This window comes from Anser cygnoides, chromosome 1 (genome assembly GCF_040182565.1).
Source record: "Anser cygnoides isolate HZ-2024a breed goose chromosome 1, Taihu_goose_T2T_genome, whole genome shotgun sequence".
Classification (NCBI taxonomy): domain Eukaryota; kingdom Metazoa; phylum Chordata; class Aves; order Anseriformes; family Anatidae; genus Anser; species Anser cygnoides.
The window spans coordinates 111869675-111896511 of record NC_089873.1 but is presented as its reverse complement, the minus strand read 5'-3'; the positions used below and the strand labels follow the sequence as shown (position 1 = coordinate 111896511).

The following is a 26837-nucleotide window of genomic DNA, read 5'->3' as shown; positions in this document are numbered from 1 at the left end:
GATGCCAACGTCGACTTGCCGGCCCGTGCGATACCCGCTAATACCGCACGCGGCCCCGCCCCCCGTGGCCCCGCCCCCCGTGGCCCCGCCCCTCCCGTGACGCAGCGGCGCTCCCCGTTGCCGCCGGAAGCGCCGCCGCCATCATGGGGGGCAAGAACAAGCAGCGCACCAAGGGCAACCTGCGGGTGAGCGCCGGCACCGCGGCGGCCGCCGCCCCGACGTGGCGGCGCCGCTCGCACCGGGAGCGGCGGGGGCAGCGCGGCCGGGCCCCGGGGGTGCCCTCGGGCCGTGCCGGGCCCCGGGGGGGCTGCGGCCGCCCTGCGGGAGCCGTTCCGTAGTTTGGAGCTCGCCTCGGTGGGGGAGAGAGGGGTGTCCTCGGTGCTGGGGCTTCCCCCGCGGAAAAAAAAAATGGGTTAAAAAAAAAAAACGGGCGCGTGGTGAGCTCGAAACGTGGCTTACGTGCCTCGAGGAAGTTGGAGAATGCGGTGAACTTCGGCAAGTTGGCGTTAATTAAAAAAAATCGAATCTATGGCTGTCATTAAGAACTAATGGGTATTTGGAGTGTAAGGGGTGACAGAGAACCTTAAAGCATCGTTCAGTCCTAGGACAGACTTCCAAAAAGGCCGCTCGTATGATGGGCAAGGAGTCGACTTAACTGGGACAAACTGGATGACAAGTTGAATTGCAAAGCACTCCCTGTAACGATGATGGGGTGTCATTATGCAGTGTTACACACGTACCCTTTTGCTCCATTCCTCAGAATTCTTCTTGGCCCTTCAGAATCGCAGAATCATTAGGATTGGAAAAGACCTCCAAGATCATCTGGTCCAACCATCACCCAAGTACCAATGTCACCCACTTTATAGCATGCTTTGAAGCACGTTTTAATTGTCCCCCATGACAACATGAGCATTCCTTGGGAGCTGTATTGCGATACACAGTAACACAAGAAGAACTGGAAAAGTAGTGAAGGAGGATAAATAGTTCCTTAATAAACTGTTAACTTATGGAAGGGCTTTTCTATTTTACGCTTTCTGAATGTGTGTAAAAGTAAAGTAGCTTCTCGTAAAGTATTCATGCATTAAAGTCATGACAAAGAAATGGAATGCTGATTCTACAGAGAAAACTAATTTTCTAGGTCAAACTTCTATATTTAAAGTATGGATGGCCTTTTTTGTGAGGCTTTGTTTAAATAGAAAGCTAATTATGTAACGTAATGATTTACATTATATATTCACTAATCATTATTTTGAATGCCTGATGCACACAAAAGTAAATAAAGTAACTGACAAGTATAACTGACGTGTGTCCGTTTTTTGTCAGCCTTCTAGCAGCGGCCGAGCCGCAGAGCTCCTCGCCAAAGAACGTGGAACAGTGCCTGGGTTTATTGGCTTTGGAACGTCTCAGGGTGATCTCGGATATGTTCCTGCAGTTCAAGGAGCAGAGGAAATAGACAGCCTGGTGGATGCTGATTTTCGAATGGTGTTGCGAAAACTCTCTAAAAGGGACATCATAACAAAATTAAAAGTAGGTGTATCCTTTGTCCCCCATAAAAAAAGTATTTTTGTTGGAAGAGCATTCGTTTTTTCTTAAGGATGGCAGAGAAATCTAACATGGTAGCCAGTTGTATGTTTGTACCAGTAAATTTACTAGAGTTGCAGTACAGAAGGTGCCTTGGAGGACTTAAAGGTCTGTCAGGCACTGCTGACAGAGCATTCATAAAATTAACTCTATGGATAACCAATTGCTAGAAATGAATTGATTTTGGAAAATAGAGGCAGTGTCTAGTAGAAGCTGGTAAACTAGAGAATGTGTATATCTGACACTTCTTAAATCATGCTGTCGATATCTTGGTTTTAGGCTATGCAGGAGTTTGGGACGATGTGCAAAGAAAGAGAAGCCGAAGTGGTTAAAGGTGTCCTTCCGTACTGGCCAAGAATTTATTGTAAAATTTCACTAGTAAGTACTAAAGTATCTAAATTAAGAACTTTTCTGGATACTTCCTGTGAAAACCTGTAATGTGGTCCTACTGATATATCTAAGTTTGTTGGAATTGCTGGCTTATTCTAGAAGAAAATTAAAAAAAAAAAAAAAAGACGAAGAAAAGTAGCATTCTTTGTTACTGAGATGTTTCCATATAGGCAGTGAGTGGAACCTTGAACTGTTGATGCCTGGGCTGTAAGTGCTGTTTGTTGGGCCTTCATCTTAAAAGGATTATAAAATACTTCTTCTCTTGAAAAGTTCTTTTATGTAGATACCAGAACAGATAAAGAGAATGTGCTGTTTTGTTAAGAAAATTGTATATCTTTTTGATCTAAGATTAATATCTGGCCAGACTTATTATTAAATATGTATATATGTAGCTAGCTAATCCATAATTTACTGATAGAATATTTAATACATCTGCAAACTGTCTGGACTGGATACTGTTCTGAACATGATAGTGAAGAAGATGAATCACTATTCTGTTCATTAAAGCAATTCCTAATGTTTCTTTTGGGAGCCAAGAGCTTAGACAGTTATGGTGTTGTTAATGCATACACAAATAATGGATGGCTGCAAATAAGTGATACACAGTTTGTGTAGGCTTATGCTTGTTTTAATCCAAAAAGCATCTTCAAGGCTTTCTGTTTTTTTTTCCTTCCTTTTTTTTTTTTTCCTTTCTGTTAGATGGTTGTATAAAATGGCGATAGCAGGTGTAGTTATGGATAGCAGGAAAAGGTAACAATTCTGGATGTGCAATATATTGGGAATATGTTGGTGCTAAGCTAGGACTCTTCCATTTATGGAGGGATACTCACATATTTTCAGATCCGCATAGCTTGATTCATTGCAAAAATGGCTGAACTAAGAGACAGCTTTTCTTTTTGTCATTTCTGCTTTGAACTACTTGGCATTGAAAATACACTTTTTGCTTTAACAGGATCATGATCGCCGTGTTCGAGAAGCAACACAGCAGTCTTTTGAGCAACTGATTCTTAAAGTAAAAAAACACTTGGCACCTTATTTAAAAAGTATCATGGGATACTGGCTGATTGCTCAGTGTGACACTTACTCCCCTGCTGCTTCTGCTGCAAAAGTAGCTTTTGAAAAAGCTTTTCCTTCAAGCAAACAACCCGAAGCCTTAGCATTCTGTAAAGATGAAATTCTTAATGTAAGTTAGTATGTCTTTAAAGCTTTGTGTGAGTATATGTCAACTTTTAATAGGAGTTTAAAACTCATCCTTCCCCCACCTGTTCATGGTTAAATTTCAGTAAGGTAATTTTTTATTTCCGTGTAATGATTCTTGGTCATCAGATAATGTTGCAGGCAGATGGAATAATGATGCAAGAGTAGTTTATCTGCAGTGGTAGGTGATTAAAGAATGCTGAACACAAACATAACATCATACACAAACATAACAATGTTGTTTTGTCTCAGTTTGGCTTCTTTTTGCCAGAAGCATGTCACCACAGGACTGCAACTTACAAAGTATTATGAAGTTTTGATTCAACCAGTACAGTACCACAGGTACTGTGTTTAACAGAGGTCCATTAAATTGTGTCCTTTCTCAGTAGCATATCTAAAATATGTTTAAGAGACTTGACTCGGTTTCTGAAGTTTTACTATAGAGCTGTTTCTGAATAAACTTACAGACTATATTATTCACGTGGAAGTATTAGGTTCTTTCGTATGTGTGTATATTTATATATTTTTTTTCTCCCCTCCAGGTTCTTCAGGATCACCTTCTGAAGGAAACACCTGATACACTCAGTGATCCCCAGTATGTTAGCCTGCTTTAATGTGTGTGGTTTAGGTCTTGGTCTGTATTGGGTTCATTCTTGTTCCTGGAGGCAGTGGATTTAGTTCTGTTTCAAAAGACAGAATAGTTACTTGAGTCCAGATCCCAGTAGCTTTCTGTGGGACTTAACATTTCCAAAAGCATTTATACTTATCAGTCATCCAATTCTTTTTTCATATCTTTTAGAAATAGTATTTATGAACAGCTGGAAGACAGGATGACTTGAAACTCTTTCTAACACTTTATAAAGTGCTTTGTTACCCTTAGAACCTATGGAATGCCAGTTGATTAATTTACAATTTGCTTTTGTTTTGTTTTTCTTAGAACTGTACCAGAGGAAGAGAGAGAAGCCAAATTTTTCCGGATTTTGACCTGTTCGTTGTTAGCTTTAAAAAAGTTGCTTAGCATGCTGCCAAAGAAAGAGATGCAGTCATTGGAGGAAAAATTAATGTCACTTCTGTCTCAAAACAAATTTTGGAAATATGGCAAACACAGCACACCACAGGTAATTCTGTTTTAATTATTTATTTTGTTGAATTTTAGTTGAAGATAATGCATTGAACCTAAGCGGGTACTAATTCCTTCTGTTCTCCACGAATGATCGTTGTAGTTTGCTGATTTATGTTTGAAACAGTCTTCAGATTTCTAGGTCTTAAGTAGACAACATTGTTTTAAAATTTGTCTAATAGGCTAATATATTATTTCAGTATCACAATCATCTTCTTAGCAGTCTGCAGTCCTTTCAAATTCATAAAGAAGAAAAAAAAATAGTTTACTGCATGTGCTCTTAGTGCTTCTAGATTTTCGTTTTTAACTGTTTTATCTTGCTACTGCCAAGACCAATAGCTACATAGAGTGTTGAATTTATTTTGGTAGTTATTTATTAAAATGTTTTAAGGTGCTTTTGGAAAAAATGTGCCTTTCCAGATATATATTATAAAATGAAATGTTTAACGTGTCTTATTCCTGAACAAATGAATTTAAAATTTTAAACAGGTTTATCAAATATTTATTTTTATTAATATTCAAACCTTTGCTGATGTGCTAAAATACAGGGCTGCCTGTTGTAAGTTACTTTAACTTTAAAAGGACTGTTATAAATCTATGTGTAGTGGCAATGTATTGTCATTTGCCTAACATTTTTATTTTTCTTTGGCCTGTCAGGTTCGTTCAGCTTTCTTTGAGCTGGCTTCTGCTTTTTGCCAGTACTTGCCTGAGCTGGTGAAAGGTGAAGCACCAAGAGTTTGTCCTGCTGTTCTTCTCAGCATTGACGACAGTGATGCAGTGGTGTGTCCTGCTCTTTGGGAAGCTGTGCTTTATGTTATTGCCACTGTTGAGGTAATATAATAAACCTGAGGGGCCGGTGTTTTATTGGAATGTCACACTTAACTTTTGAGTGAGCGCCAGAGTTCTTTGTGAAGGGAGAATAAGGAAGAACAGTTTGACTGTGTTTTCTTCATAATTATTAACATGAATTTATCAATGGAACACACTCCTTCCTTTCAAAATTCCATTGATTTTAAACAATACTGGAACAGTTTTATTGCACTAGCTTCTTAATATTCACAAGCTGAAATAGGGAGAAAGTAATTTTTAAAAATACCTGTATTCCTTAAATATTTGAAAGTCAATTGAAATTTTACAGTAACTTTCTTCAGCTACAGTTTAGGGAGGTAGATTAAATGTCTAGGTAGGGAGTTCTTCTAAGTCAACGTACTCTCATTTAATTTACAATAAAATATGTTTCTTTCCATAGGACTGTTGGAGTCATGTAAATGCCAAAAAGGGAGTTCTACCAAAGCTATGGACAGTGCTTCGTGAAGGTGGACGAGGCCTCGCTACTGTTATATACCCAAATCTCTTGCCGTTCATTAGCAAGGTACCTCCTGGCATCACAGAACCAAAGCTGGAATATTTCAGAACTTTTTTCAGCTCTATAATTCAAGGGTATGAACCACAAACTGTATTTATTTGTTTATCATAGGTCTCTTTCATGTTTGGGAACAGAACTAATCTTCTTTTAAGCATTTATATCCTTTGACTTGGTATGTCAAGGATATTGACATATCTTGATATGTCAATCATTTGATATTAACTAAATATGCATCATTTATTTTTGTGGAAAAAACTCTTTCCATTATGATATTTGAAAACTGTAGTTTCAAAATATTTTTATCCAAAGCTAGAGTCAATCCTTTGCAGCTGTCCCTGTCATCTTAAACCTTCAACCTTCTTTTTTTTGTTATGTATCCCTTGCCAAAAACATAAAACTTTGACAAGGAAAGATAAGAATGTTTATTCTATAACTTTTAAAATGGAAAATGAATTTAAAGTTGAGTGACTCTTGAGATACCAGGCACCTCTCACCAGTGCAGAGGTCTCACTTTTTATTACAGAGGTTAGTGAAGATTAGCGTGGTGGTTGTGAAATTTACTGTATGCAGGAACTTGAATTCTCATGATATAGATTTTAAAGGATTTGAACTGCTATCATATTTTGCCTTTAAAATGTGAAAACCAACTGTCTATCAAATGTAATTTAAATATTACATATTTATGCATTATATACTCAAGCATATATACATCATTTTCTGAAAGACTAAAATACAACTTATTTAAACAAAATTCAGTTCTTGATTTTTGGGATGGTCATTAACAGAGTTCTTGGAGAAAGTCGTTATGTAAGGATTGGTTTTGAAGAGCATATAGAAAATTGCAGATGAGTTTTGACAAATAGCTGAAACAGTAGACAGTATACTTGACTGTGTTAAGTTTCCTCAAGTTACATAGTTCCCTTCCTGCACTGAATGCTAAAACAAAATTAAAAAGTTAATGTAGTTTATATTACATGCCTGGACTTACTGTTTTTAACTTTTTGAACATGTCCTGTTGCATTTGTTTCAGTCTGACACGTGTTTTAATATTGGTGTTGTCTGGATAAAAGCAACATACTCAAGGTTACCTTGTGCATTGAAGTGCACGTGTACTGGGCTTCTCAGAAGCACAGATAACTGAGTGTCTTCCCCCAACCAGTGTTACCTTTCAACAGGTTGTCAAGCGAGCGAGCAATAGCCAGTCCTTCAGAAAGTTCAGCAATTATAACTGCGTTTATGGAATGTTTGCGCTTTGCCATACTACAGAAAGTAAATGAAGAAGATGACCAAAGACAAATCCATCAAATGCTAATAAATGACCAGGTATTTATTAAATATTTGTGTGTATACATTTAATAAAACAAAGTTAAAGAAAGGTGAACATACATTTCTGTGAAGACTTACTTCTCTGTTGAAAACCTCACTGAATTTTATGGAAAAAAATAATACTGAAGTTGTTCAATGTTTTTCTCGCTATAAAATCAGCCATACCTCTGCACAGTTTAAATTACATGAAAAAAGGAAAAAAAAATGAGCATCCTGTATATTTTTATTATGTATATAAGCATGATTCTTTCTGAGGCTTTTGACATGGGTTCTAGAATGTTTTTCAAATTGTTAGTATTTCCTGGTATTACAAAGAACAAAATACTTACCTAGTTGGATCAATGTTCAATGTTCTTTTTTTTTTTCCTTTTTTTTTTTGTCTTTATAGCTAGTTCCTATCATCGATGCTGTACTTCAGGAGCCCAGGTTACAAAATGGACCACTATTTTATCAAATAGCAGAAACACTGAGCTCCTGGGAAGCTAAAGCTGAAGTCTCCAGTGATGATGGTACAGAAGAAGTTTTCCAGAAACTATTGACAAATTTTTGGGACCGTCTTTTAAAATTGTGTGTGCTTCATGTTGATAAGTTGGATGCTGATGAGAAACCATTGTTTGCCTTATCTGGTATGCTAGAAGTTCTTCAGAATCCAAAGACTGCTACAAAACCAAACAACAGAAAATCTGTGAAAATCAGATTTAAAGATGAGGATGAATCTGAAAGGAACACAGAAAATGGAAAGCTTACAGAAGTGAGAAAGAATAGTGATTCTGAAATTCAGGCTGACCTACAGCATAGTTCACTTCTAAGGAAAGAACCACTAGAAAATTTAGTCTGTAACCTTTCTGAATTGAGTATTGTGTATGTCAATGAACAGAAGTCAGAACAGCATTTGAAATTCCTTTCTGCCCTGCTCAGTTCTTTTTCTTCAGACAGAGTTTTTCAAGTACTTTTAGAGCAGGGAAATGACACAAGCTCTACTGCTGAAGCCCAGAAAGAAACAAAAGTTCATCATGAAAATCCATCTGTACAATTTCTTTATATGAATGTAATAACTTGGCTGAAAGAAGACTGGAGGAAAGACACACAGTTTCTGGTTGATATTTTGTACAGTGTGCTTAATTGTTGCAGCAGTAATGATGAAAGGAAAGTCATTCTTGATGATTTAACAAAGGTATTGTAAATTTTCTTACTAGATTTTATTGAAGTTACTACTCTTCATGGACTGTGGTTGATGAATCTTTATTTTGGGGATGTGGAATGGAAGGTATTCTACATGAATTTGGACAGAAGTTCAGCGTAATGAAGGTAGACTTAGAAAATGTTGACGTTAAAGTGTTGGAGTGAAAGCTTATGAGATATGTCTCATATATAAATATATTTACAAATATATAAAAAACATCAGAAATTCTCTATTCTTATCTGCTTCTTTATACAGTGTGCTTTTATATCGGTTGTCAGCAACCCTTCTCTTAAATACCGTCCTTTATTGGTCTATGTGATGGAGAGAGACTTGAGAGGCAAAATAACTAATCAACTAATCATTCTAGTGGGAGGTGTTCCTGCCCGTGGCAAGAGGGTTGGAATTAGAGGGACTTTAAGGCCCCTTCCAACCCAAACCATTCTGTGATTCAATAACTTTGTTCCTGCAACTTAGTAATTCGTGCTTATCTTCTGCAGAAAGTGAAGTTGTAAAACAAGCAAACAAAAATAAAAATATTAAATGCTTCCAATTCAGCAAAGAATTTCTGTTAAATTTTATGCAATTCTGTTTTCCTTCCAGATGGATCTGAAATGGATTATTTTTCTTCAGATAATTCAGAAGGTACCTCTTCTTTATTGTTTTGCATGGTTTTGAATATTTCCCTGGTTTTAGCTTTGCTTATACGGGTTAGAGTGACTTTTTTTTTTTAAGTAATGATAAAATCATGTAATAATAGTTTCAGTGTGTTGTTTTAACCCCATTTAAGTCTGGGGTTAGTCTTTGAAATTAAATAATTTTGTGTATATATATATATATATATGACAATGTATTTACATATAAATATATACTTAAAAAGCATCTTTTACCTTCTGTTTTTGATTGATTTGCACTTTGAACCAGATATCTGATTCATTTCTGGTCATTCCTTTGAAGCCAGAGAAAATAGGGTTGGGTATTAGACTGATAATTTTAGATATATCATCTATATTAGTCATCTAATCATCATTCTCCATTGACTATCACTGTATGCATGTTTGCTTTGAAAATGGGTATGTATGCTCATGGATGTTTTTTAGAAAGCCATAAAATAGTGGCGGATTAGGTATCCGTCACTATTTAAGGGGGGGAGGGAATTATCACAGACACATGCGCTTAGAGACAAGGCTTTTTGTGACGTGATACAATTCCCACTCTGCTTTTGTAGGTTTTATGTATTATTTCTGATGCCTGAATATTAATCCTATGCTTAGTAATAAAAGTTAATAACCTCAAAAGATTATTAGAATGACTTTCCTGTGATTCAGGCATGTTCAAGTACAACAAAACTTTCCTTAGTCTCTGACTGGCTGAAAGGAAGTACGCTTGGAGAAAGACTTGTAATGCTGGCAGATGATTTGTGTCACCTCGGTTTAAAACCCGTACCAGCCTCAACACAATCAGCCTCTTCAGAAAGGTGGACCGTCCTGAGCTTGGTGTTGTCACAACACTTTAAAAATGGTAAGCATGTTTATTCTTTGGACTTCATGAAATGTAAATACTGCACTTAATTTTGTAGAACATCGGAAGGAACTTGAGATCTTCCAGAGTACTTAATTTCTAACATCTAGTCCTCCTCCTATTTTTTTTTTAACTTGAGCCAAACATCATGCCCAGTTTAGTTTCATAAGCACCATGTGCATCATGATCATCACATTTTGTTTTGTTTTTTGTAGGTAAACGAAGGTCAATGTATAAAGAACAGATTCAGATTTGCAAGTTTGAAAAATTGAGGAGAACTTCAGTAGATGGATTTATTAGCTGATGTGCTGTAAAATAATACTGGCTTTTGAACAATACTATCTAAAATTTACCTTCAAAAATAGAATATAAAAATTGGTGGTTGTGGACCCATTGTGGGTTGGTTTGCTTGTTAAAATGGATTGCCAGAAATTAGGAAGACATAAAAGGGATAGAGGTATCACTCTGTATGTGCTCTGTTGACATGCCTTTTGTTTAAGTTGGTTTAGAGAAGGGATATTTGGTTATTTGGACCCTTGGCTATGTGATCTGAAATGGCTGTTGAATAAGAACGAGAGTTTAGGCATACTTTAGACTGAAACTACTTTGTTGCTTGATTTTTACATTCAATATTAGTAAATAAAAAACAAGTGCGTATTAATATGATGTCTTTGAGTGATTATGTTTGTCAGGTTATCAAAGCACACTGTCCTTTTCTTATTTCTACTAGAATCTTTGATTGGGGAAACTTACGTCGAAAAGATTATTGATAAACTTCAAGCGGCTCTATCTAAAGCTAGAGACCTTTCAGAAGCTGGAAATACTGAACCTTCAGTGTCTTTCATCTGCGATGTAGCCTCAAGCTTTTTCAGCTCAGTTAAAGGGTGTTTACTGATGCCATCCTCAGAAGACTTGCTGCTTACCATCTTCCAGCTGTGTGCTCAGAGGCAGGATGCTACACACTTAACAGGTAATTTGAAAAAAAAAATTTATATTTCTGACCACCATGAGTTTAAAATTGTTCCACAACTGGAAACCTACATATTTGCCTGTATGACAGTTATCATACGTAATCGTACAGAAAAGAGAATTCTTTTCTTGCTCTAGTACCTTTAGACATGTGATTATTGCTGTAGGATATAATTTCTTATGTTTTTTTCTGTAATAGATTTACTTGTATGTAAGTTAAAACACACTTGGATGTCTGGTGTAAAGTCACTTGTCCATCAGCTTCGGAGTATGCAGAAACAGAGCAGCACCTTTTTGCTTAAATCTGCACTGTGGATCAAGAATCAAATTCAATCTTCCACATTGGATGTTAAAAGGTAATTGTAATATCCATGTCCATTTCATAATACACAAGATGTAATACATCTGCATTGTTTACTTTTTTCAGCCTGTCAGAGGTGGAAACTGTGGCTTATAGCATAATTAAAACAGCATGTAAATAGCATTGTATATAAGGTATAAAAGAGCTGGATTTTACTGCATAGTGCCAAACTTGTTTGCACCGTTTTCCCTTTTTCTCAGCCTTCAGGTTCTGATCTCTGCAGTTAGTGATTTATTGTCTGCACTTCTGGAAGCTGACAGACAGTCGGGATGTCTGGTGGGATCTTATGTTGAGCATGTTACACCCAACAGAACTGAGTGGGTGAAATTGCGCGAGTCTCTTTCTGCTGAGGTATGAAAGTGATAATTGACTTTCACACTGTAGTCAGTCTTACCTGTTTCTAAGTCTCTGTCTTTGACATAGTACTGCAGTTATGATAATACATGTATCTGTCCAGTGGTTCTTTTCAGCCTCTACCCATGCTGGAGGACAAAATCTGTATTCTTATGCGCACATTTCTCCCACTACTGGAGAAAATCAAAATCTGTGAAATTATCTTTTTCTGCATGGAATACCAGCAACTTGTTTTACAACTCAGAAATCTTGTCTGAGAGAATATACCCCAGGAGGATGTTCTTATCTTAATTATTCTGTAAGATTCTTTTTTGCAAGACACTAATATCTGCAGAAGAACATGATGTGCTGACCTTAAACAAAATGCTGACATGAATAGATTGGGAGAAAGAAATAATTTCCTGACCAACTACCAATCTTTAGTAACCCTGCTACTTTTTGTAATGTTGCATAGAGTTCTAAGGGTACACACTTATTTCTGAGGCAACGATGCAGTTTTAAGTTACTGCTGTATTTTTTTATATACTGGAGTGGGTGATCCTCATCATTATGCTTTCGGTGTAAATTTGTATCTTTCATGTTTTTTTTTTTTATAATTCTGAATTTTTAACTACTACTTATATGTATTGTTAAAATGTCAATTATTTGTTCACATGCTTTTTATGTACATATTACAGTGGATGCACAAACCTCTTTTGGAAGGAAGGCTGAGTATGAATTGTGAGCATTTGGGATCCTGTGTTAAGCTATGTGGCACAACTAAACTTCCAGGGCATCTGTGTACTTCAGCCTTATTAAGTAAAATGGCGTTGCTTGTATTGGAAAATGGTATGGACCATGGAAATGATGATGCTGAAAGAAAGAAAATTGACAATATAAGTAAGTTCTAGTGATAAAACTTAAAGAAATTTTTATTTTATACTAGTTCTATATCAACATTAATTGATAATTAGAAACGAATAGGTAAAGTTTGGCATTTAACCATCAGAAATCATTCTTTTTCCCTTTACATATTTTTTTCTTAAGTTCTGCTTTAAAAGTATGAGTATGTGTAGTGCTTACATTTAAATTTAGAGCCTTTTGCTAGTATATACATGCTGTCTCAACACAACTTTGAAGTTCATTGTAGATTCAAGCGTCTCTAAAATTTAAGTTGTTCATTGCCAAAGCATGTGTGGTGCATTGGAATGAATGGGCAACAGGAACTGTGTCCATGCCATCAAATAATAGCCTTGAATGTTTAGCTGTAACATAAAGATATTTTGAGGCAGCAATTTTTCGTAATTCAACGAGGTGGAATTTCATTTCTTTTTGTTTGAGAATGCTCAGATTAGAGCCAGCATCTTCAAATTAACAATTCTACCTCCAAAAGTCTCACTGTGAAGAAGAGTGTAGTTGTTCAGTGTAGGTCCGTGTAAGCCGTTGGAAAAGGAAAAAAGAAAAACCTATGCTAGCTCTTAGCATCAGATTATTATTTTTTTTGATTTAGATCTTGATTGCCTTGTCTGCAAGAAATGTATATTAAAAAAATAAAAAGAGAGGATTTAGGGTTTAAAATTTCCTGAACTTCTAGAATAGATTATTGTAACTTTTTCTTTGTATTTTATGATGCAATTGCAGCTACCCAGTTCATGCTCTCAAGTACCTGAAGTTGTGTGTAAATGTCATCTTCTTAATGCATTAAAAATATATTAAAAACAAAACATAACCAAAAAAAAAGCTGAAACTTCTTGCATATTCACTGAGTATATTCAGTAGTTATTTTTGCTGTTTAATTAGTTGCAGAGCTGTTGTATTCATTACAATGGATTGAAGAGTTGGAGAATCCTCCTTACCTGCTTCTTGAATATCTTCATATGTTAGAAGAAATGCATATCACATATGAGAAGTTCAGTACCCTTAGTAATACAACTGACCTTCAGCAAACAATATTTGATAGGTATGTAAGAGCAAGTAAAACCTCAACTGAAATACACCCCTGAATTGAAACACAATTCTGTCTTTGTATTTTGCCTTTTATAGAGTATTAAGTGTTACCATATTTCCTTTTGTATATTGATGCTTCATAAAACACTGTTGTTGTGAAACATCGTTTATCTGCAGTTATTAACCAGGGTCTTTCTTCTTTTGAAGGTCGGAGGAACATGGAAGACTCTGGTCCTTAACCATGGCCAAACTGATTCGTGCAGAAAACGTGGTGTCCTGTGAAATGAAACATCTTTTTAAGACAAGTGAAGGGTATCTAAATGCTGTTGCCTATGACCTTTTGTGCAAAGTTTACGTTGCAAATATTGATGATGATAAATGATACTGATTCTAATGAATGACATGTGAAGACCAAAAATGTGGTAGTATATGTATGTGTTGTGTAAAAGTGAAACACCGTAATATATGGAATTAGTTACATCACAGAATATTACGTGGTTGTGTGTTCATTATGAACCAGTCAACATTTTGTTTACTAGTTAAACTTTTGGGTTTGTTTATTTTTGATATTCTGCTTGCACGAATAGGTTTCTGCCATTAACAGAGGGCAGATTGCATACACTTCAGTGCTTATCAGCCTTTTTAACTGAGGAAGAAAAGAAAGAACTGGTCTTCCACTGCGTGGCCAAACTTATGACATGTGCACAGACAGAGCTCTCCAGTACTGATGGTCAGTATGTTTTCTACCTCAGCCCACTTCATTAGAATTTAAGAATGTCACTTTGTAATAATGTTTGCTTTTAGCTAAGATGTGTTAATTATAATTGTATCAATTTTACTAGAAAGAAATGTCTTTTCATTTTGCATATTTCTTTTAGACTGTTTGGCATAGTGGTTTTCTGTCTTACTAAGGAAGTACAGGCTATGCTGCCTGGTCCAAAATTAGAACTTAAAAGATAGATCAAACAAGGAGTGAGGCAGTATCAAAATACTTTTAGCAATATCAGTCTTTCTGATTTAGACACATTTGTAAATATTAAAGTTTTCTATTAATCATTTAGGCTTTACATAGCATGCAAATTATTTCTGCTGTCTGCTGGTAGTGTTGTGATTGATTTTAGATGCTTCAGCATCCAAACTCTTTCGAAGTTCTTGTATAATTTTTGAACAGTTCATCCAGTGCATGGGATGATACAGTATGCTCAGTCAGAGCTCCTGTGCATGCACTTTTAACAGCTTTTGAAAAATTACTTAATGAGGTGATTGAGATGTGTTACAACATTGCTTTGAATGTCCCTTAGAAAAAATACTAATTTTCACAAACTCACTGCTTTTCAAGAGCAGTCTTTGGAAATAATTATACAAAGTCCTTCTACATTCTTATTATGCAGTTAAAACAAACAAACAAAAACACGCACACCTTATCTTCTCTCTCTCAGTACTGCTTTCATGGTTTCCTGAACATACTTCATAAGTCTTATAAAAACCTGAAAACTTGCTTGTTTTCTTAACAAAACCGTACTTAAATTGAAGAAACTGGTCATTTTAAACTGTTGTCATCTGTCCCTTTGCAGTGTCTTCGTGTTTTCAGATGAGCTCTTTCAAATGAAAGTCCTCAGACTGTGAAAATTTTCAGTATTCGTTTCATGCAGCAGTTGAGAGGAATCTTGAATCTTACTGCAGTTATAGTTTCCTTAACACTTGTTCTTCAGACTTAGTTTGTTAAGCTGTCCTGGCTCTATGTGTGAACCAGTGAACCAACCAAATGGGGCCTTGAAACTTTAAACAGAAAATAGGAAGAAGAATCCTCACTGTTCCCGTGCTACTCTGTTCCTTGTACTCTTGTTTGTAACTCTGGTCTGCATTTTCCTTTCTGCTGCTTCTCATTTTCCTAGGGGTTCCTGAACAGACAATATATTCGCAATTTTTCCCATTAAGTGTGACGTAGGATGTGGGCTCACCATTCAAGGTTTAGTTTTTTTTCAGATCAGGAAAGTGCTGGTAAATTTCTTGTAAATCATTGCTGCTTAAGTGAAGTGTGTGGTTTTTTGCTATGCATATGTGGTACTTTAACTCAGTTCCGTGTTATCGTGCCTGTAAGAAACGTTCTCCAAGAGATCTGGGTGCATGCGGTTTTCCTTAAAAATGGAAAACGATGCTAATACAACTGTAGTATTTTACTGTGAAACTAAAAGCTATCGCTCTTGCAATAGTATTGGAATTCATACCTTGTGTTTCCATTTACTTAATTATCTGTCCAAATTATTGTTTGGGATACTACATTTTTAATAGCACAATTAAATTTAAATCTTACCAGGTATTTTTCTTTTTTAATTGTGTAAACCAAGTATGACTCTTATAGGAGTTTTTGGTTTAGTGGTTTGAGTTTTTTTGGGGTTTTTTTTGTTTTTTTTTTTTAGTTTGGGTTGGATGCAGTAATTTTGATTTAACAAGGGCATCTGTGGGCTAAGTATTGAAAGAAAAAAGCTTAGCTATTATCCAAACTACGTCATGATATTAATATTAAAGTATCCAATCAATTGACACACATTCTAATGTTTGTCTGCCCTGATAATTAAGACCTACTGAGGATGTTTTTATTATGTCATAGGAGCATTTGGGTGTCTTTCCATTTTGAACTCCTGCTTGAATGACAGTAGTATTGATTGTGATCATCTATTACCTGGGATACTAAAAATCATAATGTCTTGGAAAAACGATAATGAGGACAGCTTTCTCTTTAGCTGGTGGGTGCAACTTTGAGACAATTTGATAATTTTATTTTATATTTTTTCAATTTGTAAAGAGTTTAAAAACACAGGGTGGTTATTAACTTAAAATCAAATTGTAAGTTAAAACTGTCATCTGCTGCATTAATACTACATTTTCAAGCCTTTGTAGAACTGAACGGCATCCCTCAGTTTAATATACCTGTCTCTAAGTATCTAATTAGTTTACTGAAGGGAATTATATGAAGATAAATAGGTGTAAAAAAGTTGGTCTGACATTAAACCTGTAATCAAGGCTGGGAAACCAGGAGCTTGTTTATCCATCCAGATGATAACTCTTTTCCAAAGCATGCAGAACTGACCAGCTTTGCAGGTGCAGCTGGATATTCAGTTCAAAATTCTGATTCCTTATTTAGCTAGCAGAAAGAAAACTTGGGTACCAAACTTAAGTGTCTGTTTTTTAAATTTTGCACCTGAAAATGTAACTTGGAAAGCTAAACTTCCAATAAGGAGTAAAAATACACCGATGTTTGTTTGTTTGAGTGAAGTGAGAAAAACCCAAGCAACACAATCTGAAAATAATATACAGTACTGGGGCATTTGAGAGCTTTTATTTTTTAAGTCAATTTTTAATTAAAAAAAAAAGATTTTTTTTGTTGTTGCAATGATTAAGTTAAAATTGCTAATTTTCACAGTTCATGTAAGTGTTACAATTTTAGGAATCTGTTAATATAACATGCAAATGAGCTAGTACCTCTGATTATCTGTTTTGTACCAGTTGACTGACTTATTTAGGATCGGTAGCCAAGGGGGGATCCTAGCTCTGAAATACAGTGTCAGAAGCACCTAGGTCAAAGAGCCTGGTACAAGACTAATTTGTCTGAAGAGAAGCAAAGGCAAGAAAATAAATACTTGTGGTTATAACATGATAATAAGTTAGCTTCAGCTGTATTTTTATTTCAGCAATCTGAAAGAAACAAGTGCTCAGTTGCTGGGTTTCAACATAGAGATGATCCGTTACCTTCCATTGTTGCTGAAGTATTCCACAGCTCCTTTGGCTGATAATGAATGGGACTTCATCATGTGCTCCATGCTGGCTTGGTTAGAGGTAAGATGAAAGAGACTGTTACTAACCATTGCATTGCAGTTCCTAATACAATCCCCTAATGCCCTCTGAAGGTTCTAGACTAATTTTGGCTAGGGCTACTGGTAAGGAAGGAGGAATTTCAAAATTAAAAAATAGGCTAGGAAATAACTCCATTTTTATTATCTTAGTGGGCTCTCTGATCAACATTTTATCCTCAGACTTTGAAAGCTGTATGTTAAAAGTTCACCTGTTCATGTGAACATCTGTACAAAATGGGAAGGTGGATATCTGGATGATGCAGTGAAACATTGTAGAAGCTATGACATATAGCAGTTAGATTTGAACAAAGGTACATAAGGATTGCCAAGAAGAATGGAAATCAGAATGTCTTAATGACAATTGTCTTAACAGTTGTAACTTTTGGCAACCTGGTCTAGTGGAAGGTGTCCGTGCCCACAGCAGGGGGGTTGGAACCAGGTGATCCTGAAGGGTCCCTTCCAACCCAAACCATTCTGTGATACTATGAATTTTGTTTCATCTAGGGTGTGTTAATTTCCTAGTACTTTTAAGTAAGGATCATTTCAAAGATAACTTGTATCTCAACCCTAGAGTGAAACTAAGAATATAAACTTTACATACCAGGAGTGCTTATGTTGCATTTTCAGTATTGATACAGCTAATTTTTTAGATTATTCCCTGGATGTGGCAGGAACGTAGTCATCTCAGTTTAGAAAATATTTGGCATAATGTTAAAAAGAATTTTTAAGAAATTCACAGAATGCACAGAATTTTTTTTTTTTTTCATTGAGCTTTGGCAAAGCTTATGTGTGGTTTAAAAGCACAAACAATACTAGTTTGAGGTTTGCTGCTATAGAGAAGGATGAAATAAGCCTCTAGTTGTAAGACAGCCAGATCTTCTGTTTCCAAAATCAAATCAGCAAGACAGTGGAAGATAACACCAGGGCATGGAAACTTTCATGTGATCTTTCTTGGTCTCAGGATTAATCTTACCTGTGCAGTATGTGCCTTAAAACTTTATTTTTGTAAAAGAACTTTTACAAAAAAGTTGTTGCATAGATCAAGTGCTTAGGAATATTTTTAAGATTTAATGATACTCCTGTTTTTTTCCAGGGGGTGAGGGATGAATTTAGTAAGTATAAAAATTAAAAGGAGCTGCTTTAGGATAAACAAAATATTCTCCTGATAATCACTTCAATAACTTCCAGTTTCCAATAATGCATTGTCAGTTTCTTCTTACGATTTGGAAATGCAGGCATAATATGGATTGTTTTATATTTGGGAGAGAAAAGTGAGCTCACTTCATGTGCAGTTTTGGCTCACTTGGCTCTACAAGTGCAACAGATTGTCTACAGTTGCATACATTTCTATTCAAATCCACTTGGTGGCAGTTTCTGTCTGTCATTATAAAGAAGGTCACATAAGGGAAGCAATCTAGAATTTGAAACATTGGTGGGACTTAGAAATTCGTTTCAGCATGTTTTATTAAAGTACAAATTACATTTTCAAACTTTTTTATCAAATAGTTATAAAACAGTCTTTGCAGCTGAATCTTCTGTGAAATTACTCGTGGATATAGACGGGGAATGTGAAAAAACTATTTCAAAGCAGATTTGTGATTAAGAAATGTTCCTCTTATTTTTTTTTTTTTCCTCCTAGACAACCTGTGAAAACCATTCGCTCTATCATATCCCACTTGTGCAGATTTTTGCTTGTGTCAGTTGTGACTTGGCATCTGCCCTTAGTGCTTACTTTGAATCTGCAGCTCCTGAGACTACTGAAAACCTTCCTGTGAACTTGATCAGTGAATGGAAAGAATTCTTTTCTGAGGGAATTCACAATTTGCTGTTACCTTTGTTGGTGAAAGTCACAGGCGAGTATATGGTAACTGGCAAGGAGGCTATTAGTTAGTGATACATATCAGCCTATTCTGAAATAGAACTTGCTGGGCCATATTTTTCAATTTCTAGGAATATTATTTTAACATAGTTCATTAAAAAATAGTGCTTTCCTGAACACGTGTTAATTAGTAAAGGAATTATATTCTTTGGCTCTTAATATTAGATGAATTCTTCTAAACACAATGTGAGTTGTTTCTAATTATTATTGTTTATGATATCATCTCCACATTCTGCATCACAGCTTACCTGTCTCTGTTTTAAATAGGAGAAACCAAAACTGCGGCTGAAGGCTCTTTTCAGAACTCTGTATTAACATCTTTGGGTGAAGCTCTAACTTACATATCAAAGGACCAATTGTTAAACCATAAATTGCCAGCGAAGTTTGTTGCAGGCCAGAAAACAAATCTTCCCGATAAACTACAGACTCTGTTAAACACACTGTCTCCATTGTTGCTTTTCTGGGCTAGACCTGTACAGATTTCTGTCTACCACATGTTGTATAAGTAAGAATCAACAAATTTCTCACTCCTCATCTCCTTCCCCTGCTTTTTTTTTTTTACTTTTTTATTTTTTTCTCCAGTATACCGTAGAACACGCACTTATGTTTAGTAAAGTTTTGTGTCATTATGGGAGAAAATGCTTAACTGGGCAACTTGTATTCTGGATCAGAGTATAGGCTCTAAAGCTATGAATGCTAAATTTAATTATAAAAGCAGATTAAATATATACTGAGAAATTCTACTGCGGTACATGAAAATACAATTTTATTTTCTGTACCATAGTTACAGATAGATATCAGTGTTGTAACTAGCAGGCTATTTCTTTAGCACCTATTTTAATGCTCATAAATCCTGAAGTGTAAACTGAAACATTCCAAGTTTGATCTGGTAACCACAATCTCATTAAACAGCATGACCATTTTATTTTCACTAATTTAGGTAAGAAAGTAGAAAAAAAATATGTGGTATTCTTGTGAACTTTTTTGGATATCTTTAATTACGGAAAGAATACAGAATTTGAAAAACAGTATGCATTTGACTTCTCAAAACGCAGGCTGCAGAGCAGCAGACTTGAGCAGAAGAAGCAACCATTATACTTCTCACAACTTAATGCCTCAGTATAGCTTTGTTCTGAGATGGGGAAATTTATTTTAGCATGACTCGGGATGTTTAAAAGGTTTGGAGAAGAGCTGAGCAGGGCTACAAGCTCTGTCGATCTGTAACCAACTTCGCATGACATGTCTCTTAAAGATTCTTTACTTAACAAAAAGGTGTTAATAAGTATTTCCCTGATTATATTGATTATCAGTAATGTTGACATTGATAATCAAAGAACTGTACATTACACACATACTATGAACATAGTAAAAATTAAATTTCATTTCTTTTCTGTGTTTCTGTAGATTAATGCCTGAATTGCCTAAATTTGATGATGAAGATCTCAAATCCTATGGTGACGAAGAGGAAGAATCAGCATTGTGTGTATTTTTTCCTCATTTTTTTACTACTGTTTTCCCTGTTTTTATTATCTGTTAGGAAAGTTGATGTGCAGCAGAGTAGTGTCTGTCAGAAGATGTTAAAATAAAAAATTAAGATGGTTATAACAGTAGGGGTATAAATATTGAATATATAAAATAAAATTGATTAAGTCTGCCTTTGTGCTAAAACTGGAAATAACATTTTTTAATGTTTAATAGTTTTCTGGGTACAGTTACTAGAGTAACTGGAGCATATATGTTCCATTGTACAATCTCAAGAGTTTTTATATGGGACTGCTGTATTGAGAATATTTCTAGTTGCACAAGTAACTTCAATTTCCTGGATTGTTCCTTTTAGACAAACTTATCCAAGAATTAAATTAAACGTGAAGACCTCCAAAACTGACCTGGGTGTTTTATACATCTTGAATCTGATAAAGTCAACAGTTTGAAGAGGGAATACAATAATTGATTTAAACAAAAATTAAAAAAAACTTCAGCCCAGCAATTAATAGCATGTTTTACTACAGAGCTGCAAAAGATGTTATAATGCATTGCTAAAACCCACACCCAACACATTCAATGGTTAGGAGATCCATTGTTCAATTGCTCTTTTGTTGGTGGCTTGACAAAGAAGAAATTGAAGCGTTCCCTGACATGGGTTAAATCAGCTCAGCCATAGACCAAATTCACATTTTCAGATTGGGATCAGCATTCAGTTTATGTTCTTCTTCTGAAAGGTAAAGAGACCAACGGTCTGTTTCAGGAAAAAGAACTGGTAAAATCTAGCACTAGTGTGCCAATCTGCAAGTAAATTTTTCCTGTAATAAAAGACCTCCTTAGATGTTCTACATACATGCTTTTACTAAAAGGTTGCTAGGAAGGCTGTGAATATAAATTCAGTTAATGCTCTACTGCAGTTTTGAGTTTACAATGCCAGATAACGTCTTTCCATAGATCGCCTCCAGCTGCTCTTATGTCTGTCCTTGCCACTCAAGAGGTCTTACTAGAAAACATCCTAGAATGCATTCCAGTTGGAGAATTTGCAGTTATTCAGCCCTTGAGTGATGAGTTCTGCCTTGTTCTTGGATATCTTCTCACTTGGAAGTTAACATTAACTTTCTTCAAAGCGGCTTCTTCTCAGGTATATACTCAGAGCATTTTCCTTTAAAGTGAATTTCTTAATACGCTCACGTGGTTTGAGCCTTGAGGTTTCATTCAGCCTTTTTATTCTTTTAATTGTGCATCTTCCTACCTCCATTTTTTGTGGAATTAGTGGGATTCTGAAAGCATCAATAGATCTGTATTTCTGTATGCTATAGTTAGGGATGGCAATATTAGCGTTGATAAAAATTTAACATTCATTAATAGATGTTTCTTTTTGCCATTTTCAAACAAGTTTGCTACATTTTATGCTTTTCTAGTTTTTTAGAAGTTTGCAGAGAGCTAAATCGTTCTTAACACAAATTCCAAATCTCAGGATTGCTCTTCCTCCCGACAGAAACGTATTTGTATTATTTGCAGAGAAAACTATTTTTATTAAGTCTCATCTGCTTTTTGTGTTGTTTTTTTTTGTTTGTTTGTTTTTTTTAACACTATCAGCTACGAGTTCTCTATTCACAATACCTTAGAAGAACAAAAAGCTTGAATAAACTGCTTTATCACTTGTTCAGGCTTATGCCTGAAAATCCTGTCTTTTCTGGGCCAACTTCAGAAGTTCCGAATAAGGATACAAAGACCTTCTTTACTGAAGAGCTTCATTTAGATGTCAAAGGTTAGTAAAAAAATGGCATTTGTGCATTTGAACGAGTTTTGATACTGTTGAAGCTTAAATATGCTTTTCTGTTTAAAAAAAATAAATTGAAAATGCTTCATTGAAAATGCTATTTTATGTACCCTTATAAATTTTCATACACCTTTTTATGTACCTGCAAAGATACTGAGTTTTCATTTTTTATTTTTGTGCTTGAATGTCATTGTATGTTGCAGAACTGTTTATCTGGATGACAGTAAGAAAGGTAGAAATAGGGTAGTTTGGGGAATTACTAACACAGCTTCCCAAGAGAAGGATGTTCCTTATTTGTTTATATACTTGCATAGAACACTGCAAACCTCAGATGTGCTCCAAACATCTTACTGCTTGATCACTCGGAAGTGAGTAATTTGTAATTTCTAGAATGTAAAATTATTCTTGATTTCTGGTAGTCCACCTAGAGTTCATCTCTAAATTAGAAGATGCATTTCCAGCTATGAAGTGTTAATCTAAGAAACTAGAGTCATAGAGAAAAGTGGAGTCAAACAACCAGTTATAGTAACAAAGTTAGAAGGAGCAGGTAAATTAATTTCTTATTACCACAGTTATATATATATATATATTTTTGTATATGTTGTGAAAGAAGCAACATTTGTGACTAATTTGTTAATAGTATTTCAACATCCTTTTATTTCTCTCGCAGGAACAGGAGCCCTGTCATCCCAAATTCCACACTTGGCTTGTACTGTGTATCATATAACTTTGAAAGACTTGCCAGCCATGGTTAGGCTTTGGTGGAATAGCTGTGAGAAACGTGTCTTCAATGTTGTAGATAAATTTACAAGCAAGTATGTCAGCAGCGTGCTTTCTTCACAGGAAATATCTTCTGTTCAAACTAGCACACAGTTATTTAATGGCATGACGGTTAGTGAGACTTCTTGTTATTTTTTTTATTTTTTGCACATCTATAGAGAAATGTTGCTTCTCAGAACAAGACTGTATGACAGTATTTTATATGATTTCATTTTTGTTGTTCTATATGACTGATGAGAACGTAATTTAGCTTGCTATCTATATAGTAAGTTGGTGTATATTAGAATAAGTTGGAAAAAAATTTTATGAATGTTTTCATTTTTCATTCAGAAAAAAATTTTATGAATGTTGGAAAAATAGAGGACTCCGGTAAATGCAAGATTGTTTGGTTCATTAAAAAATATAATCAGCCACTAGATTGGAAAAATGGCTGGTAATTTCTTTTCAGATTGCCAATATATGAGAACATTTCTACTTTCTTTGAGAAAAGTGTTTTCCTGGTCTAAGAGAATTATTTAATGTAAGGCTAGAAATGGTGTGTAAATCTCTCTGGTTGTGGAGATTTTTAATACTTGCATTTTTTTTCATAGGTAAAAGCTCGGTCTGCTGCACGGGAAGTCATTGCTACCTATTCAGTTGATGATATATTTATTGAACTAATAATACAGCTTCCAACAAATTACCCGCTGGGGTCCATAACAGTTGAGAGTGGAAAGAGAGTTGGTGTGGCTGTTCAGCAATGGCGCAATTGGATGCTACAGTTAAGCACATACCTAACGCATCAAGTGAGTTTAGAGAAGGCCCCTAGTTTTGAAAACGTAGTCCTGATAATAGAAAAATTTTCCTAATAATATAGTATTTAGATTTATATAATGACTCTCATCAGATTTCAAATGTGACTTTATAGATTTGATCACTCTTATCATCTGCTTTTCTCCAGATGCTAAAACAAAGAGGTAGGTAAAATTACCTGCCTAGTAAGTCCTGATAAATCCACAGTCAAAGATGAGAATCTAGATCTCATAAGGGATGGGCCAGTGTTCACCCTATGCCATTCTAACTATACTTTGGAAAAGAAACACAGTACATGAAATTCTAAAAGTTTGGTGGTTGTTAAGTTGCACATCTTTGGCTAGAACAAAACAAAGAAAATGTTGAATGAAATTTTTGAAATTAGAAGTGCATTCCTTTTGTTGTGAGAATTACTTGCATTTCTAAAGGTTAAACTACTATCTGTAGTTCATGGGTTGGCTTTATAAATTACTGCATGTAATTTCAGATTTTAAAGTATAGAGGCTTTGTTTCCTCTATGTGCTTGTGAATTAACAGTAAGAATACTCTGAAGGAATGCTATAGTATATTAATAACTGTTTTTTCTCTGTTAGAATGGAAGTATTATGGAAGGCTTATCTTTGTGGAAAAATAACGTGGATAAACGTTTTGAGGGTGTAGAAGATTGCATGATCTGTTTTTCAGTCATTCATGGTTCCAACTATTCTCTTCCCAAAAAAGCTTGCAGAACATGTAAGAAAAAGTTTCATTCAGCTTGCTTGGTAAGTAGCTACGCTAAATCCTTCTAAATAGGCAAACTATTTATTAATAGTTTGAACTAGATACTTCTAGTGAAATGCCATCAGTTTCTCATTTTGTTGTTGGATTATCTGGGATTAAGTGAATTCCTAAAAATTTGCATGGATTTTGTACTAAGCTGCAAAGGCATGTAATGAGAGAGGAGTTTCTACACTAAGCAGATAATAACTGTTTTGTGTTCTAAGATTCAGCCGTTACATCTATGTAGGGTGTAGCAACAGCATTTTGATGTTAGCAGCTCAGATACGGGAACAGAAAAGTTTAAATTTAGTTTACACAGCATGCTCTTCAGTAAACCCTGCTGATCTGGACAATTTACAGTTAACTATATCCAAGTCATCATAGGCACTGGTTGCGTGGTTACTGAGTATGCTGGTACAGGTTGGCATCTGTATTGCCATACAATAGAGGAATTCATGCTGCTTTGAAAACATTACTTCTGTCTGAAATTAGACTGGACAAGAATTCCTTTGTTTTTCTTTCATTTGTTTGTTCAGTATAAAACTTTTGTGCTTTGTGTACACACACAAATACATAAGAGGAAAGGATTTTTAACTGTTCTTTGGCTTTTTTTTTTTTTTTTAAGCAAAATGAATATTTTGATAGTTAACTTTATTGGCAAGTAATGCTTGTTACAAGTGATAAATCAATGTTCTTGTTAGTCAACTTGCATTCATATATTAAGCACTCATACTTCTCTTTCAGTACAAATGGTTCACATCCAGCAACAAATCCACCTGTCCGCTTTGTCGAGAGACATTCTTCTGAAATAAAACGGTCTGCCTTATTTCTGTGAGCTATGTCATAAATGAAGAGGGGACAATAAACAGTATGTTAAAAGAAGCAAACTACTTGGAAATAATGTCAGTTACTTTAAATTCTTGACTAGTGGGATATGACACATATTTACCTCTGGACTGTTTTTTGTAAAAGTTTGAAGATTCTTCTTTGATATAAAGAAATATATAAGAATAATTTATTTTAATTTGTATATTTTTAAGGTATTAAGGTATGTTAAAAATTCAAAAGTAATGTAGGGTTATGTCTAAAAAGTGGTGTTTAAGCCACAACATAGTTGATTAAAACCTCTTACTTTAGGTATATTCTAACATGGTGGTATGTGCTTAAGCCAGATCATGCCTCCTAATGTAACAGGTGAATTTAACATAGGTGGTATAAAGACTTGATTTTTTGCTGTTATATGTTAAGGCATGGAATTAGGGCGATAACTTTCAAATATAAAATTTAAAAATATAAAATATAAAATTAAAAAATAAAAATATAAAATATAAAATTTAAACATAGCATGCTCTAAATCAGTGTTTATAAATTGAGCTTTCACCTTTAACCATCTTATATTCTCAAAAATCCTGAGCCATCCTGCACCCTAAAAACTTGAGTACTCTGAAGCCTAAGTGAGTAGAGAGCCCAATCATTCCTGCATGACAATGAAAACCACTACCTATGTAGTGCAGACTGGCCTTTAAGAAGACATACAATTCTTGTGTTGTGATCAATTCTTGTGTTGCCATTATTGCAGTTAATGTCTTCATTAGCTGGCACATAAAATACCACTGAATTTACCCTCTACTTCCAGTGTCCCGTAATAAGGGTTCTAAGCAAATATGACAGATATATCAGAATTTAACATTGTCTTCATTCCACTAGTCTTTTTTTTTTTTTTTTTTTTTTAAAGCAGCAGTAGCGTACTAATATGTTCTAACTTGGATAGTATTGTTCTGTGGTGGATTTCTTTGAAAAGTCAATAAAAGGGAAGGAATAAATGAATTTTGTCAGTCTTTGTAGTCTCTGGATTGTTTTCCTCTGTGTGGCAAATTACAGAAATGAATGGTACAAATCAAACTACATCTTAAAATTGTCTTTTGATGTTGTGACCTTTGCACAGCACCCTAACTTCAGTTATCCTTCTAGAATTGTCTTAAGGAGGAGCAGCAGTACAGATATAACACCAAAACCATAATTCTTCATAAAAGCAAAATTAGTGAGCAGAAAACCTCCTTTCCTTATAGTAAGGGAGAACTGAACAAAACCAGAAGTGTTGCTTAGCAAAGGGTCTGCTGTCAACTATAAAAGATTCTAGAGTTAGGGGGCTGTTGAACTGAAGTGTAACTTATAATTGACCAGTTGGTAAGTTGCAAGGACACAAACTGCTTATAT

General features: G+C 35.2%; 1 protein-coding gene across 1 annotated transcript; it reads left to right on the top strand.

The window, feature by feature from the left end:
- Positions 1 to 10: 10 nt before the first annotated feature.
- Positions 11 to 26354, top strand: LTN1 (listerin E3 ubiquitin protein ligase 1). The gene is made up of 30 exons (XM_066977807.1): positions 11 to 185; positions 1324 to 1527; positions 1861 to 1959; positions 2924 to 3154; positions 3711 to 3763; positions 4106 to 4286; positions 4946 to 5119; positions 5538 to 5728; positions 6830 to 6977; positions 7369 to 8154; positions 8764 to 8805; positions 9489 to 9681; positions 10412 to 10651; positions 10850 to 11006; positions 11212 to 11362; positions 12043 to 12244; positions 13145 to 13304; positions 13499 to 13603; positions 13879 to 14021; positions 15903 to 16038; positions 16984 to 17128; positions 18785 to 18998; positions 19292 to 19529; positions 20429 to 20503; positions 21461 to 21647; positions 22106 to 22277; positions 22960 to 23180; positions 23660 to 23854; positions 24455 to 24622; positions 25365 to 26354. Exons 1-30 carry the CDS (start codon positions 144 to 146, stop codon positions 25425 to 25427), a joined length of 5316 nt encoding a protein of 1771 aa, XP_066833908.1. The 5' UTR covers positions 11 to 143; the 3' UTR covers positions 25428 to 26354.
- The last annotated feature ends 483 nt before the right edge of the window (positions 26355 to 26837 follow it).

Bases quoted from the DNA above. Each gene is read 5' to 3' on its own strand.
- LTN1 (XM_066977807.1), top strand. From the start codon at position 144: ATGGGGGGCAAGAACAAGCAGCGCACCAAGGGCAACCTGCGG. The intron at 3,155-3,710 runs GTAAGTTAGTAT...TCTCCCCTCCAG, and splicing joins GTAAAGATGAAATTCTTAAT to GTTCTTCAGGATCACCTTCT. The intron at 5,729-6,829 runs GTATGAACCACA...ACCTTTCAACAG, and splicing joins TTCAGCTCTATAATTCAAGG to GTTGTCAAGCGAGCGAGCAA.